At 52.7% G+C, this 15,721-nt stretch overlaps 1 protein-coding gene across 4 annotated transcripts in view; it reads left to right on the top strand.

The window, feature by feature from the left end:
- Positions 1 to 15,721, top strand: part of TRAPPC9 (trafficking protein particle complex subunit 9) — a 570,461-nt gene that overhangs the window by 127,722 nt on the left and 427,018 nt on the right. For all 4 annotated transcript variants that reach the window (XM_042923740.1, XM_042923741.1, XM_042923739.1 and 1 more), the window contains 3 exons: positions 6,169 to 6,254; positions 9,217 to 9,343; positions 13,147 to 13,279. In XM_042923740.1, coding sequence (XP_042779674.1) covers positions 6,169 to 6,254; positions 9,217 to 9,343; positions 13,147 to 13,279 — 346 coding nt within the window. The remainder of the gene's footprint in view (positions 1 to 6,168; positions 6,255 to 9,216; positions 9,344 to 13,146; positions 13,280 to 15,721) is intronic.

Here is a 15,721-nt window from a genome sequence, read left to right as displayed (position 1 = left end):
CGACACCAGCCCCTGCCCTCTGCCTGGTGTCCCGCTCAGTGTGGGCAGGCAGGGCGTAAACACACGAGAGGCTGAATGACAAGATGAGGTGGAGGTCGGGTTGTCTGAAACGGTAGGCCTGTCACCCGAGGTACCTGCTGACTCTCCTGCTGAGCGTGGACAAGCAGTAGGCGTTGGACCAGCTGGGGGCAGGGAAACCTCACACTTCGGAAGGCGTCCTAGAGGCTCCCTTGGTGGTGATGTTGTCTCTTGGGGAGCAAGGTATGGTTTGGGGGGCTCTGGTGGTTCGTTATTTAAAACAAGAAGCAAATAAAGGAAGAAATATGGGATCATGTCCTTGAAAAACAGAGAGTGAGAGAGAGAGAGAAAGAAAATCCCAAGCAGGCTCTCCACTGTCAGCACAGAGCCTGACATGGGGCTCAGACTCCTGAACTGTAAGATCATGACCTGAGCCGAAATCAGGACTTGGATGCTCAGCTGACCGAGCCACCCAGGTGCCCCAGTTTCTTTTCTTTTTTTTTTTTAAGTTTATCTCTCCACGCTGTCAGCAGAGAGCTCAATGCGGAGCTTGAACCCACAAACCGTGAGATCAGGACCTGAGCTCAAGTTGGACACTCAGTGGACTGAGCTGCCCAGGTGCCCCTCTGATACGTTTCTGAAAACAGGATCCCAAGTGCGTAGCACACTACAGTCTCTCTGTGTACGTGCGCGTGTGCGCGTGTGTGTCCCCATCGGTTCAGTCGTTCACCCATCGATAAACTCCCCTCAGGTTTCCTGCTTGCCAGGCCTGTGGCAGCTGGGGCCCTGCGGTTCTAACGGTGCCGAGGTAGTCGTGGCCCCTGCAGTCGTGAGGTGTAGGTACAAGCTGGAGGGAAGTGTTAAGTAGCAATTTCAAGCAGTAGAAAGTACCAGTAGGTGGACCAATAAATAACATAATGGCTAGTTTTAATTAGCGCCATTAACTAAACAGAGATGGGCTGAAGTGGAAAAAACCAGCCTCCTCTGTGGCTTTGGAACCCTGGCCTTTCTCGACTGCGTAGCTTTAATAAATATATTTAAGATGATGAGGTCTTGAGCCTTCTCTGACAGTGTTGGACTGTTTTCCGTTTGCGCCACCATCAGGGGAATGAGAACCAGGCCACGGGCATGTTCCCCAGGAGCCGCATGCTGCTGCCCGCCCTCCTCGCCGGGCTGCTTGCGCCGAAAGCCTGAAAACCACATTCCCCCCACTCCCTGCCGGCCGGATGCCGTCGGGTCTGCCACCGTGGCCCTTGCGTGGGGGTGACAGGGGCCGTTCTGCCCCTGGTGGCCTCCCTGGTGGCGGCGGCGGTGCCGGGTGACGTGGCTCCCCTCGCGTTGGTGATTGAATCTGTGGCAGCCCGGGGCTGTGGTGGGGTCTGTGCCGCCAGCTCCCTCCCGTTGTCCAGTGGGGGCTGGCACCTGATACGGAGTCAGCAAAGACCGGTAAATGTTCCTTAACTTGAATGAGTGACCAGCTGCTAGTGTCTCCTGGATGTTACTGGGGATAGACCACCCCCAAACAGGCATTTGTGGTGAAAGCTTGTCTTTGACATTCTAGTTGGAGTCTGTTGATTTGGAGACAGTTTCTCCTGCCCCTCCTCCCCCCCCCCCCCCCCCCCCCCAGGCACCCCTGCTCTGAAGGACAGGCTTGGGAGGACTGGAGGAAGCAGGGGGGCTCAGGGTTCATGGGGGGAGACCGGGGAGGGCCCGGGGCTCCCGTGGGCAGGGCCTGTCTTCCCCACGGAAACGCCTCCTTTGACCTCTTTGGAGGTGGAAGACTGGGGTCCAGTTCCGGGCTGTGTCTTCCTGGCTCTTGATGGTGGGCGGGCTTCGTCTTCAGGCAGTCGCAGTGGAAGCTGTACTCCCTTGGGCCATTGGAGTCTTTGGCTATTCTTTTCGGTCTCATTGGAGTTGGCCATGAGCTTTCTCCATGAAAGAATGTTTTTAGGAAACTGTCACCCATTTTGTTTAGAGGAATTTCTAGAGGTTATTTGGGAGGCCTGGAAGCGTGAGACTCCTTCTCAGGACCAGCTGCATGATTTGTGGGGCCCCTTGTTGAGAAATTATGAAGGCTTTGACCTGGTGACAGCAGAGCATTAGCCAGCCCCCTCCCCCACCCCATCACCTCAGCCTGGGCCTGTGTGGTTGTGGCTCCACCCGCCCCCCAGTCCCTCTAGAGCCAGTCCTGCCTCTTTAGTTTTTCCTCTCCAGTCTTAAATTGTTGAGGCTTCTCTTTATGAAAATCACGCCCTGCATTGTTGCAGAGAGCTTAAACAAGCATTTTCCAGTGATTCGCATAATTGCATGATGCTGCAGGCGTTATATCCCCAACTGACAAGGGAGAAGATTAAGACTGAGTCAGTAAGAATGACCTACCCCGGGCCGGACAGCCAGCGAGTGCGGGACCCAGTCTCCGGCCAAGGTTTACGACTCAAAGCCCAGGAATTATCCTTATCATGTGGGTCCTCATTGCAGTGACAAGCGCCCGCTCGTCTGGGCTGAGGATGAATTCAGTGGATGATGCAAGGGTTTTTCTGAAATATAACAGAAGCCTCGGCCAAAATGCATGTTATTTGTTGAATACCCACGGGTAGGAATATGTAATTTATATTCTGTGGCTTCCAGTATCTTTTTGGCAATACACTCATCAGCGAAGACCTGCCTAGAGGTTTGAAGAATCACATATCTTTAACCTAAAACTCCCATCTCTATAAAAGAATCTTTGCGTATAATTGGGGGAACCATCATCACAGCAGGGGACGTAGAGTGTTCGGGAACAAAAAACCCCGGGGTGGGGGGGCAGTTTCTGGGACCGGCTGCGCTCCAGCTTGGAAGACCTTACCCATCTTTCTGTCTGCTTGTTGCCAGCGTCGCTGCTGCCCCAGTTCAGCTCTGGGCCGAGCCGATTGTGGCACATGCCCCGGGCTTGTGTGATGGGTGCTCGGACATGGTGGCAGGGCTGGGCTCAGTGCCGAGGTCGACCGCCGCCCCAGAGGCAGTGTGGTGGCCCGGGCAGGCCGTGGCTGTCACGTGGCCTCGGGCCACAGCCTGGCCTCGCGGCTTCCCACGGTGCAGCCTCAGACGAGACCGCGCTTCCCTGGGCTGCTGCCGTGCGGAAGACCAGAGCGGCTCACGCAGAGGGCTCTCGTGAGGGTCGAGCGAGGGGATGTTCTGAAGGTCCCTGACAGCTGTGGCGAGCGCTGTGCTAGGTGCTGGGGATGCAGCGGGGGCTCAAGAGCACGTCCTGCCGTGTGCGTCATCCAGCGTAGTGGACAGAGTGTGGTGCGGCTCAGGGCGGGCAGGGCCTGGATCCGTGGCTGTCCCTTCCGTGGTTTCTGGGGGGGAATCTCAAGGAAGGGCCTCCACCGTGTGGTCTGACACACTGAGGCTGGGAGAGATGATCTTCTTTCAGAAGAAAATAGTCACGTGACCGGTGATGTCACCAGTGATTTCTCTTAGATTGAATGGGGCCACGCAAGTTTAAATGATTCCTTTCAGAACCCCAGGAAAATGACTTTTAAAAATGTTTTTTAAAGATGCTTATTAATTATTTTTGAGGGGCAGAGAGAGACAGAGCGTGAGCAGGGGAGGGGCAGAGAGAGAAGGAGACACAGAATTCGAAACAGGCTCCAGGCTCCGAAGCAGGCTCCAGGTTCCGAGCTGCCAGCACAGAGCCCAACGCGGGGCTCGAACCCACGAACTCTGATATCATGACCTGAGCCGAAGTCGGACGCTCAACCGACTGAGCCACCCAGGCGCCCCAGAAAATGAGGTTTTAAGTGATGATTTTTTGACAATGACAGAGAAAACGGCCCCTCAGCGGCCGGGCAGAGCAGCCTGTTAAAACAGTTGACGTTTTCACTGGCTGTGGGAAGGTGCCTGGCGTGGGCTCAGAGCTGCTGCTGCAGGGCCCCATGGAGGCATGGCGTATCCCAGAGGATGGCTTCTGTGAGCCTGTCCTGGCGGGTTCTGCCTGACGGCCAGGGGCCAGGGAAAGAGGGGGCAGGACGCAGGTCGGAGGAGGCCTGGGTTTCTGGGGCCAGCGTGGTGGGGCAGCACAGCGAGGAGAGCACGGGCCTGGAGCCCGGCAGCCGCGAGTCCCGCTCTCAGCCGCCTCCTTCGCGAAGTGGCCGGGAGGGTGGCCCTTCAGCCTGGCGGGGCCTGCTCCTTGTGTGTGAATGAGGACGTCCTTGCTCTGCTGACCACTTCCCTGCATTGACAGCAGGCTCAGATGAACACATGGTTGTGCAAGCACTTTGAGTTTTTATTTGTTTTTGAAGTTTATTTGTTCTGAGAGAGAGAGAGAGTACATGAGCAGGGGAGGGGCAGAGAGGGGGAGAGAGAGAATCCCAGCCAGGCTCTGTCCTCTCAGTGTGGAGCCCAGTAAGGAGCTCGAACCCATGAAACCGTGAGATCGTGACCTGAGCCAAAACCAAGAGTCGGACGCTTAGCCGACTGAGCCACCCAGGCGCCCCACGGTTGTGCCAGCACTTTTAAAACGAAATTACCTGGCAGGCTATTTCTTCATTTCATCAGTTTGAGGATGCCAGCTGTGGGCCGTGTGTCACAGGTTTGGCGTGGCCGGTCTAGTCTGCGTGCAGGCTGCCGGGTGCAGTGTTTGCACTGGTATCTTTATGAAAGCTCGGTGAAAGCTGAAGAATTCTAACTAGTAAATCTCAGTACCTACTCAGAAACTCCTGTTTCGAATTCTGTGTCTCCTGAAAAACCCTTTTAACACCAGTGTCTGTTCTAGACACTCTTTGAGTTCCCAGTGCTGGGTTCGAGGCCCTGCTGCACCACTTCCTAGCTGTGTGATTCCTGGGCGCATTTACGAACTCGTCTGGACCTCGGGTGTCTGCCCTGTCACAATGGGGATTATGAGGCCTGTCTCACGAGGTGATGATGAAGAGTATGAGATAAACTCCTCAGCAGTGCCTCACACCCACACGACACGACTCGTGCCTAACATATGTTAATTGATTTCGAAGTTCCTTCTGGTTTGCGAACGGGTTATCTTAAAGGAAGCAGAGAGCCAGGGGAGTGGAGGTGGGGACTGCTTTAGTTTTCTGTCGCTTTGTAACAAATCACTACCACCTTAGTGGCTTAAAACAACCGAGATTTATATTCTCGCTGTTTCTGTGGGTCAGGAGTTTAGCGTGCGTTAGCTGGGTCCACTGCTCAGGGTCTCCCAGGCTGAAATCCAGGTGTCAGCTGGGGCTGTGTCCTCATCTGGAGGCTTGACTAGGGAAGGATCTGGGTCAGGGTCCTTCAAGTTGTTCTCATTCCCTTCCTTGTGGTTGCACGACTGGGGTCCCAGCTCTCTTGCTGGCTGTTAACCAGGACCGTTGCCATTTCTTCGAGGCCCTCTGGATTCTTGCCACTGTGGCCTTCTCCATACACCCACTCATGCTTTGAATCTTTTCTCCCAGGAGGGGTGCGGTCCCTTTTAATGGCCTACCTAATTAGATCAGCCCCTCCCGAGGACAATTTCCCATTGATGAGCTCGAAGCCAAGTGATTTGGGACCTTTATGCAAAATCCCTTCACCTTTGTTATAGAGCATAACCTGATCACCGTATTCACACTTGGGGTGGGGGGAAGATTACACAGGGCGTAGCCACCAGGGTTGGGGATCTCAGGGGTCATCTCAGAATTCTGCCTTCGACAGCTGTTGGACTACAGCTGACCTGGGAGTGGCCTGGAGGAGAGGCCACCATTTTCTCTCACATTCTTAGAGAGGGGACGGGGGCGGGGTGGTCATGGTGTATGCTCCCTGGAGTTGACTATCACCGTCTTCCTAAGTACCAGCCTCTGGGTCAGTGGAGGTCTGTGTGACTTACAGGTCTGCGCCGGGAGTGGTGCTGTCTGGATTGATCTCAGTTTTGTAGAGCTGCATTTGACACACTGGCATGAATTCACCCTGCTAAAGATGGTGACCAACGGCGGATACGAAGCATCCAAGTGGCAGTGGTGACTTACTTTGTTTTCGAGAAAAAGCTGCAGTGACGCTGGCTTTGAATTTTCGTCGAGAGACAATCTTAATGCCCACTGTCTCACTGGAAAGATGAATTCCCAGAGAGTAATCTGAAACCATGTAAAATATGCAGGATACCAGCTGACGCATCGCTGTGTGTGTGTGTGTTTCTAGATTTCCAGTGGGTTCAAGGAGACGTGTGTGAAGTTCAGCTGATGGTCTACAACCCGATGCCGTTCGAACTCCGAGTTGAAAACATGGTACGTATCACTAACCACTGACCTTTTGGGCTCGACACCAGCTTACCATGAAACTAAGTTTTTAAATTAATGTTTGAGACACACGCCCTATGACAGGCGTCTATTTTTATATTTGTTTTGCCAGAGATTATAAGGTTTTTGTGAAGGAAGACCGACCACGTCTTGTCATTTCTGCGTCCTTAGTGCTTGGTGCTCTGTGGTTGAATCCGTGAACAGATAACCTCTGATTTGAACACATGCCAAGCGTAGTCGATTGGATGTGAGATTTGAAATAATCATGTTGAAATTTACATGAGATTGGCACGGGTTACGAAGTGTATATTGTGTCCACTGCTCAGTATCAGCCTTACTTTATTGCTAGACGATCAAGGCCTGAGAGAAGAGCAGGCTGTGGAGTAAGAGTGGAGGTTACTGCACCGCCAGTGTGAGGTTTCTCTCCGCTTTGAATTCTGCTTTTCTGTTCTCGTGTTTTGTGAAGGGCATTGAAGGTTCACTCCGTAGCGGTCTCTCCTGGGGCCACTCACCCAATTCCATAGTCCGTGGGAAGGAGATGTGTATTGTCTCTCCAGATTCATCCTGTTTCCGGAGCAGAGCCTCCCACCCGTCACGCGGGTTCCGTTTCTCAAGTCTTCTCTGCTTATTATTATGTAGCACTGCTCGGTGCCTCGGGTCACCACCGGCTGCCGTGCGTTGTCACGTAGGCTTTGTGCTGTATATTGTTATCTAATGCTGCATGTTAGCGTATAGTACTGCTTGGTAATTTTTCAGAGACTTGCGAAGGATGGTTTTGAGATCGTTCACGTTTTCCTTCAGAGTTGAATGACTTACGCTCAGGGTAAGTGGTGGGCTTTTCATGCAGATATCTTGCTGAGTGCTCATGCCACGTATCAGGCCGCGGGCAGGGCCCTTGGGAGACCTGGTCCCTGCCGTGGTCAGTGCTGTGGGTGCACGAGATGCTGCAGGGTCCCCGTGGAGAGTCCAGGAAGGCTTTCCGGAGAGACAAAGGCTTAACTGAGAATAGAAGGAAGAGTGGGAGTGCACCCGGCCCACTGGTGGTTATTGAAGGTAGTGTGCCGGCTCTCCGCGTGAGGCATAGGTCTCCAGAATTCATTTGAGCTCTGAGACACTCAGCCCACCGTCAAGCCTACAGCCCTGAGGTCACTCAGAGAGGAGGCCGGCAGGAGTGAGTACTGTCGTCCTCCTCTTGTGCAAGAAGCTGCCCGCTTTAGGGTTTGCTCTCGCATCAGGCCTTTTAATGGTGACTTTCTGTCTCTTGGCCTGAATCGGGAAATAATTGTTTAGAGAATTTTCCCCAAAGTGCTTCAAGTATCAGATGCTTGCTGTTCTTTCTGACACACTGATTCTTTTTGTCTTAAAAAGTGGCTTTTATTTTTATGTGGTTTAAAAGTAATATGTGGTTTTTAATAAAAAGTTAGGAAGCACAAAGAATAAAATAAAAATTGCCACTAGAAGGTAGCCCAGAGATCGTGGCCAGAATGAAAAAATAACGAAATATTTCAAGCGTATGAAATGTTACAGGGAGTGTTAGGCCTTCCTAGAATGTCCACCGTCCACGTTTCGCCACGTTTGCTCATAGCTATTTTGAGAAGAAATAAAATGCCAACACGTTTCGCCTGGAGCCAGTAGCCATCCTCTGGTTTCTGTGCCTGCTCTCTGGCCCACTGCCTCTGTTCTGCATGGAGATCATTGCGCGCTTTTGCTCCAGATCTGGGCCTAGGTGCGCTCCGTGTTGCTGGAGTGTCTGCTTCTGGGGGCTGTCTAGAGACACAGTGAGGAAAAGCATGCGCGTGTGCACGCAGACATGTACTCACAGATACACCTGCATGCACACATCTGCATACACGCGCACACCCGTGCCCATACGCACATGCGTGCACGGTACACGTACAGACTGCGTCAGCCCTGACTTCAGGGTGGTGCCGTCGGCTCTCGCCAGTCTCCACGGGGCCCTGTCCTGCCTTCCTCCTTCCCACGCCTTGTCCTTTCCGTCAGCGTGAGAACTGGGGCCCCGCCACCGTTGTGCTGGCTCAGTGGCTCAGTCTGTAGCGTGTCTGGGTCTGGTAGGTTCAGGGCCACGTAGACCGCGGCACCGCGGAAGACAAGCCCCAGAAAGGTCCTGGGCCCCTCCTTTGTGCGTGTCCTCGCCTGGGGAGCAGTCTTTACCCGTCGTTCATCAGCTCGACTGCCATGCGGTCGATGTTTCTGTTCTCTTAGTTAATGGTGTTTTTGTATTTTATTTTCTAATATTTTTTGTTTGTTGCTGGATTATAGAAATATCTTTGCTTTTTTTCACACTGACTTTGTGCCTTTGCTCAATGCACTTGTTAGTTCAAGGTTCCTTGTGGTTTCCACAGGGCTTTTTATGTTTATAGTTTTGGTTTTTGTGAGTAAACTGATTGCGTGCCTTTAGTTTCTTTTTCTTGCCTCTTGCACTGGGTAGGACCTCTGTTACAGCGCCGAGGAGAAGTGCTGAGCACTGACATCCCTGTGCTGTTGACGGTTGTGGGCGGCTCCCCGAAGCCGAGGAATCTGTCTTGTTCCCTGTGGAGCACGGCCTGGCACATGGTGACATGACTTGATCATTCAGTGAGGGATGTTAACGGATGATCGTATTTCCATCCTTTGTTTTTTTCTCTGTGTTCACATATTTTATTTTTTTCCATTACGTTTACATTCCAACTTGGTAAAGCAACAGAAAGCAGGGCTAACATCGAGATGGAATTGTTCAGGCACCCACAGTGCTGCCCATTTCCAGGTTGTTTGTGTCACGTGCACGTCGCGACCAAGCCTGCGTCTCTCTGTGGACCTTCACGCAGGCCAGGCATTGCCGTCCTCCTCCTGGTGGCCTGGGCCTGTGGGCTGGCGGACGCCCTGCGTCTGGGGGGACCCGTGAGGCAGCGGTGCTTTGTGCTGTGTCCCACGTTGCTATTGCTTGTTTTAGGGGCTCCTCACCAGCGGCGTGGACTTCGAGTCTCTCCCCGCGGCGCTCTCCCTTCCGGCGGAGTCTGGTCTTTACCCAGTGACTCTCGTTGGGGTCCCACAGACGACTGGGATGATTACTGTGAACGGTAAGGAGACTTGCTTTCTGAGTTCAGCTCGAACAGGGCTGCCGAACCCCCTGTCCTGCCCCGCGGAGGCCCGTCACTGGTCCCTGGTGTCGGTCCCAGTGCAGGGGTGATGGCCGGATCACGTTGCCTGGGGCTGCGACATGGAGAGGAACGGTTTTGAGTGCCCGGGATGCAGTCGGCCCTCAGCGCTGTTACAGCGGGAGGGGTCCGACTCCGCGTCTGGCCTCCTCGCCCTCCTGTCACCGTTCTGTGCGGCCCATCTCCTCCGGTGGGTCTGCAGACGTGTCTGTGGGCTCCCCTCCGCCATCGGGCCCTCCTGCCACACCTCGTCAAGGGTCCGTGTAGACACACAGAGTCCACTGTCCCCCTCTCTGTTGGTGTCGTGACCTGCCGTGTGCGGGGGCTGTCCCTGCTGACCCAGTTTGGTCTGCCGTTGCTGCTGGGCCCACCCGCCCTCGTGGGTGTCCTCCTCCGGCTTCTGTCAGACACCCCGCCTGCTCCCCTTCACACTCAGTGCCCTGCAGATGCTGCTTCTACACGACCCCCCATGGTGTTCCTCAGGGCCAGGCTCTGTCCTTCCCTCCCCCTTCCCCCATCTGCCCTCTTCCCCCCCGCCCCCATCGGGGTACCTCTAGGCAGTCTCTGTCCTCTCAGTGACTTCTCGGCTTCAGGGCTCATCCATATGCTGCTGATTCCCAGGCCGGGGCTCCGTCCAGACCCCTTTCCTGAACCTGCATAGCCAACCACTGACCGGCTGGCACCTTGGTTGCCTCATCTCGGTGAGGGCGTCACCATCCTGCTGGGTGCCCGAAGCGGGTCCTCGGATGCTGCCTTGCCCCCTGCCGCCTCTCACCAGCCCCACCCCTGCCCCTGCCCTACTGACGGGAACCTCAGTGCTCCTGTCTGCCTCTGCAGGCCCTCAAGAGACAGAAGGAGACCTTCTTACAGGGTTTGTCACAAAACCAACGGGCTCATCTTTCTCTGTCACGTCTTGGTGGCTGGTGAGCCCGCTTCCCACACTGCTGTCAAGTGGCCTTTCCACAGTGCCCATCTGCCCGTGTCATCTCTTAACCATGAGTCTTAGCACCTTCCCCATACCTGCCCCGTCTGGGCTGGACTCCGTAACGTGGCTTCGGAGCTCCCCCGTGTGATCCGGGCCCGTGGCGCCTCGTGCCCCTCCCCTCCCCTCCCCCTGAGTTACGCGTCCCTCCCATAGGCTTTCTGAGCCTCTGCCTGTGCTTTTCCTTCTGCTGCTGCTTCCGGACTTGCCTGGCCCTGTGCCTCTCTCAGTTCTTGGCTCACATTTCCTCTCCCCTTGGGGATTGTGCTCAGCATCTCCATGCTGGGGCAGGTGCGCTGCTAGGCGCTCCTACCGCACCCGCGTGTGACCCTCCAGGCCAGTGGTTGCAACTGCTCACTGGGCTCGTCCGTCTTGCTGGTCCCTGACACGCGGTGGGTCTTCAGTAGATACTTAGTGACTGAAATGGGGACAGTTCTGGGGAAGGGCGATGTCTGCGGGGGGTGAGGTGGGTTACGATATGTGGCAGCAAGTGCCAGGAGGGGCCAAGCACGTGACTGGCCGAACGTGGGGGAGAAGGCCCAGAAGGGGAGCGTGGGCCGAGAAGGGCTTTCTTTCTCCTACTGAGGGACCCTGAGCTTTGAAGGCCAAAGGGGAATTATGCGAGTGGATGGGGTGGGGAGTAGGGGGCTTCCGGGCAGAAAGAACAAGTGGTCCAGAGACCTGTGTGTGTTGGGGAACCAGGGGCGGCTTCGAGGACCTGGCCCAAAGCAGAGGGGTGACGAGGCCGTGAAGGGAGGGAGACAGAGGACAGACCTGGAAGGGCCTTGTAAATCATGCCACGGGATGCTGGTTTTCTCCCGTGGGCCGCATTCGATCTGAGGAGAGATACAGCCAGGCGGGCAGTCCAGAGGGACCCCAGGCTGCTGCGTGCAATGTGGGCTGGAGATGGGCAGGAGGCAGGGAGACCGACTGTGAAGTTGTTGACATAATCCAGGGATGAAATGACAAAGGTAGGGCCGCAGCCGTGACAGGGGAGTGGAGCGAAGGAGACGGATGGCAGAGGAAATAATTAGGACTGAGGGGCTAACCAATAACCGATAACCGGTGGATGAGGACTCAGAGCCCTGGTAGCACAGCTCTTGTTGGTACAGACTGGTTGTGTTCTTTTTGGCGCACCTGCTGTGCAAAGTGGGAAGGGCTGACTGTGTACTCTCAGAAATATGATTAGACACGGCAGGATTGGTCATCAGGTTTTGAATTTCTTTGTAGTCATTTTCAGCAACAGGTAAGAAAGGGAAAATGACTGATTTTAATTAAGAAGTGGAAAACAAAGTTTGCTTAGGCAAAACCACGTTATATCAGGTTTTATTTATTTATTTATTTTTAAAATGTTTTAATGTTTATTTATGTTTTGAGAGAGAGAGAGACAGACAGAGTGTGAGCAGGGGAGGGGCAGAGAGAGAGAGAGAGAGAGGGAGACACAGAATCCGAAGCAGGCTCCAGGCTCTGAGCTGTCAGCACAGAGCCCGATGCGGGGCTTGAACTCACAAGCTGTGAGATCATGACCTGAGCCGAAGTCAGCCGCTTAACTGACAGAGCCACCCAGGCGCCCCTATATCGGGTTTTATAGAAAGAAGAACATGCAGGGGCGTTACACCAGATATGGGTTTCTGGGGAGGAAAATGTTTGCAGGCTAAATTAAAGAAGGCTTTTAAGTGACCTATTTCCAAAGGAAGGAAGTGTGGGTGCCGTGATGGGTAACTTTGAGTTGCCAGAGCAGTTTTTTTTTTTTTTTTAATTTTTTTAATGTTTTTATCTATTTTTGAGAGAGAGAGAGAGAGAGAGAGAGAGAAAGTGGGGGAGGGTCAGAGAGAGAGGGAGATACAGAATCCGAAGCAGGCTCCAGGCTCCGAGCTGTCAGCACAGAGCCCGACGCGGGGCTCGAACTCGCGAACCGTGAGATCGTGACCTGAGCCAAAGTCGGACGCTTGACCGACTGAGCCACCCAGGTGCCCCAAGTCGCCAGAGCAGTTTAACGCTGGCAGAAGGTGAAGGACACGGCTATCGGGCCAACAGCTGTCTTCTCTGATTAGTATCCATTCCGTTAATGTGAAGGCACAGAGCATTTAGCCCGTGGGCATGGTTTAATTTTGTTATACGGTGAATATTGTTTATAATAATTCTCTCTCGAAATTTCAAAAGCCATTTTAAAGCTTTCTTAAGTAATTTCAAGTGCTTGTCTAAGCAGTGGAGGTTTTTTTGTTGTTTTTGGCATGAGAAACTCGCTAATGTTAGATTACGGTGTTTGCACACATCCAGCAGGCTTGTCATATCGTGTAGCAGTCATAGTCACCATAGTTGGCTCTCGAACTTCGATCTGTCCCTGGAAGATGTCGGATCATTTTCCAGATACTTATTCAGTCACATTATGTCCTGCAAAGGAACGCTAGCTATCACTGTCTTAGAGACGGGCAGATTTGAAAAGCAAATCGTGAGAGCGGTGAGACCTGGTCTTAAGTTGACTTAGTTGACAAAGACCCACGTGTGCTTTTGCTGCGACCCAGTCGGCCCCGTGGGTAGGAATGCGGGGACTGTCACCCCTCTGCGTGCGTCACCCAGGGATTCAGGCCGGGCTGCGGGTGGGACCGGCGGGGTGAGGGCTGACCGGACACGGGTCTGGGGCGGGGGGCCGTGCTCCTCCCTGCTGGAGTCGGCCTTTGGGCGTGGGCCCGAGGCTGGAGGCCTGTCCAGGGGCCGCGAAGCTCTTCGTTTCGCTTCCCAGGTTACCATACCACGGTCTTCGGCGTCTTCAGTGACTGTCTGCTGGACGACCTCCCGGGAGTGAAGACCAGCGGCTCCACGGTGGAGGTCATTCCCGCCCTGCCCAGGCTGCAGATCAGCACCTCACTGCCCAGGTAGGGCGCAGGCATCTGCCTTCTGACAAGAAAGGGTGCACAGAGTAGTTGGGAGGAGACATTTCTTTTCTGTTTTTTTCTTAAATTTCTTTAGTGTTTATTTATTTTTGAGAGAGAGAGAGAGAGAGAGTGAGAGAGAGAGCCAGCACACGAACGAGGGAGGGGCAGAGAGAGAGAGAGGGAGACACAGAATCCGAAGCAGGCCCCAGGCTCTGAGCTGTCAGCACAGAGCCTGACGCGGGGCTCGAACCCGCAAACCGTGATATCATGACCTGAGCAGAAGTCAGATGCTCAACCCGCTGAGCCACCCAGGTGCCTCTGTAGTAGACATTTTTAATGGTACCAAGAATCTGAGTTAATATATGATTCTTAGGATCAAAATATGGGTTGGGGAGAGTGGATGGCTCTGTTGGTTGAGCATCCGACTTCAGCTCAGGTCATGATCTTGCAGTTTGTGAGTTTGAGCCCCATGTCGGGCTCTGTGCTGACAGCTCAGAGCCTAGAGCCTGTTTCGGGTTCTGTGTCTCCCTCTCTCTTTGACCCTTCCCCTTTCATGCTCTGTCTCTCTCTGTCTCAAAAATATAAATAAACGTTAAAAAAAAATATGGGTGAAGGGTTTCTTCAGGGTAACCAGTAGGCAATATGCTTTGCTTAAAGTGAAGCACAACACGGTTGAAATGTTTCTTACCACGAACGGAACAAAATGTGAAATTAGCCTTTGTAATCTTTTTTTTTTTTTTTTTGTGAAAGACAGTTAACTTTTACCTTATAAAAAGTAGAAAAGTAGCCTTGTAGGAAGGCATGAAGAAAAAAGGGAAATATATCTCCGAAGTCCCAGAGACAGTTACTGTGAATGCTTTCTGGTTTTTCTTTCCATCGCTTATCTACCTTCTTTTTGCAAATGTATGTTTGAATATTGAGATGATGTCACATTATGTGAGTACCATTTATTATTTTTTGCATAGCCATATAACATACGCTAAAAAATTTCTATTTTAATTGCTTCAAAATGTACATCATAAAGATACTCAGTTTGGATAATGGAAATGGTTTAAAACAGGTTGGTTGTCAGTGACAGTTCTATTACTCAGTAAATTTGCTAAAATGATTGGATTATATACTCAAAACAAGTGAATTTCATTGTATGTAACACCTCAGTTAAAAAAAATGAATTTTGTTGGTTTTAGTGTGGAGCACATGATTTCAGATGACTATTCTTTAAATGAGGGTTGCTTCTAATTAATCTAACATCAGTATCCTTGTGACTGAGTTAACACATTCACTCCCACACGTTTTTTTGATGCCTGCCATGTGATCTGGGCCTAGTCTATAGGACTAGCAAGTAATCAGAAATGCCCTCGACCTGGGCCTTGCCTGTTGTAGGAGCTCATGTCCGGAGGGGAGCCAGACTCACCGTAGTCAAGTTTGCTAAGTGCTCCTTAACCTGAAGACTCCCGTTCACGGTTCAGGAAGGCATCATATCACAGATGTGATGTTTAAATTGGGCCTTACAAGATTCACACAAGTTGGCCAGATGATCAAGCAAGGAAAAAATATGCCCAGAAAAGGGGACATGTCTGACTGCCATCCTCTTCCTGCCACGGCTCACCCAGGACTCAGCCCCTTTCTGGCCCCGGCTCTGTCACATGGAACCCGGTACTCAGGGACGGTCGGCTCCTGTGTCGGCCAGGCCCTGTGGCCTCGCTAAGGTTCTGCTTTTTCCCACCTTCTTTTTCTATGGTCCCAGAGGGGCTGGTATCCTCTCTGTTTGAGAGGCGAAGTAAGTAGTCTCGCTGTGTTTTAGTTTTTCTGTATACGTCCTCTGCAATTTCAAGTTGACTACAACAGCTTTTGCACTTAAGAAGGACTGCAGATTAAAATCTGGAAAGAAGTTGTTTATAGTGAGGATAGGACTCATCTCCCTTCCTTGACGGAGAAAGTTTATTTCTTGACTCATGAATAACTTTAAAGGTGTAAAATGTGAACTAATTCACCTTGATTCATTATGCTGTTATTTTCTGCAAATGTGGTTTGGATATAGAAGCCCCTCTCTCAGAGCCTGGGGCAGGAGGCCCCCAGGAAGGGCAGGGCTGGCTCGGTATGCCCAAATTGTTTAAATCCCGTCTCCTCCCTTGGATGCCAGGGGGGTGAGACCAGTACTGTCCGGCATATTCCTTGCCATCTTTTTTGGAGCAGTGTGGGGATATGAAGCTGTCTTGTGGCATGTAAAATGGGACTTGGGTCTGACACTGGTCCTTTGTTCTGTGGCCGGGAGCAGAGTTAGAAAGACCTGGCCGGCGGGGAGCTGTTGGGCACTTGCTGGGTGGGGGTGGTGTGGCCCGGAGTCTTTGTCCATTTCTGGGTCAGTTCAGTATATGGTGTAGACTCATGGGCTTTCTGTGGAAATCCTTCAGGTGTAAGGAGGAAGGGAGTGGGGGGCCA

The sequence above is a fragment of the Panthera leo genome, chromosome F2 (genome assembly GCF_018350215.1).
Source record: "Panthera leo isolate Ple1 chromosome F2, P.leo_Ple1_pat1.1, whole genome shotgun sequence".
Taxonomy (NCBI): Eukaryota; Metazoa; Chordata; class Mammalia; order Carnivora; family Felidae; genus Panthera; species Panthera leo.
Note: the sequence above shows the minus strand (reverse complement) of the source record. Positions and strands in the feature narration are given on the sequence as shown.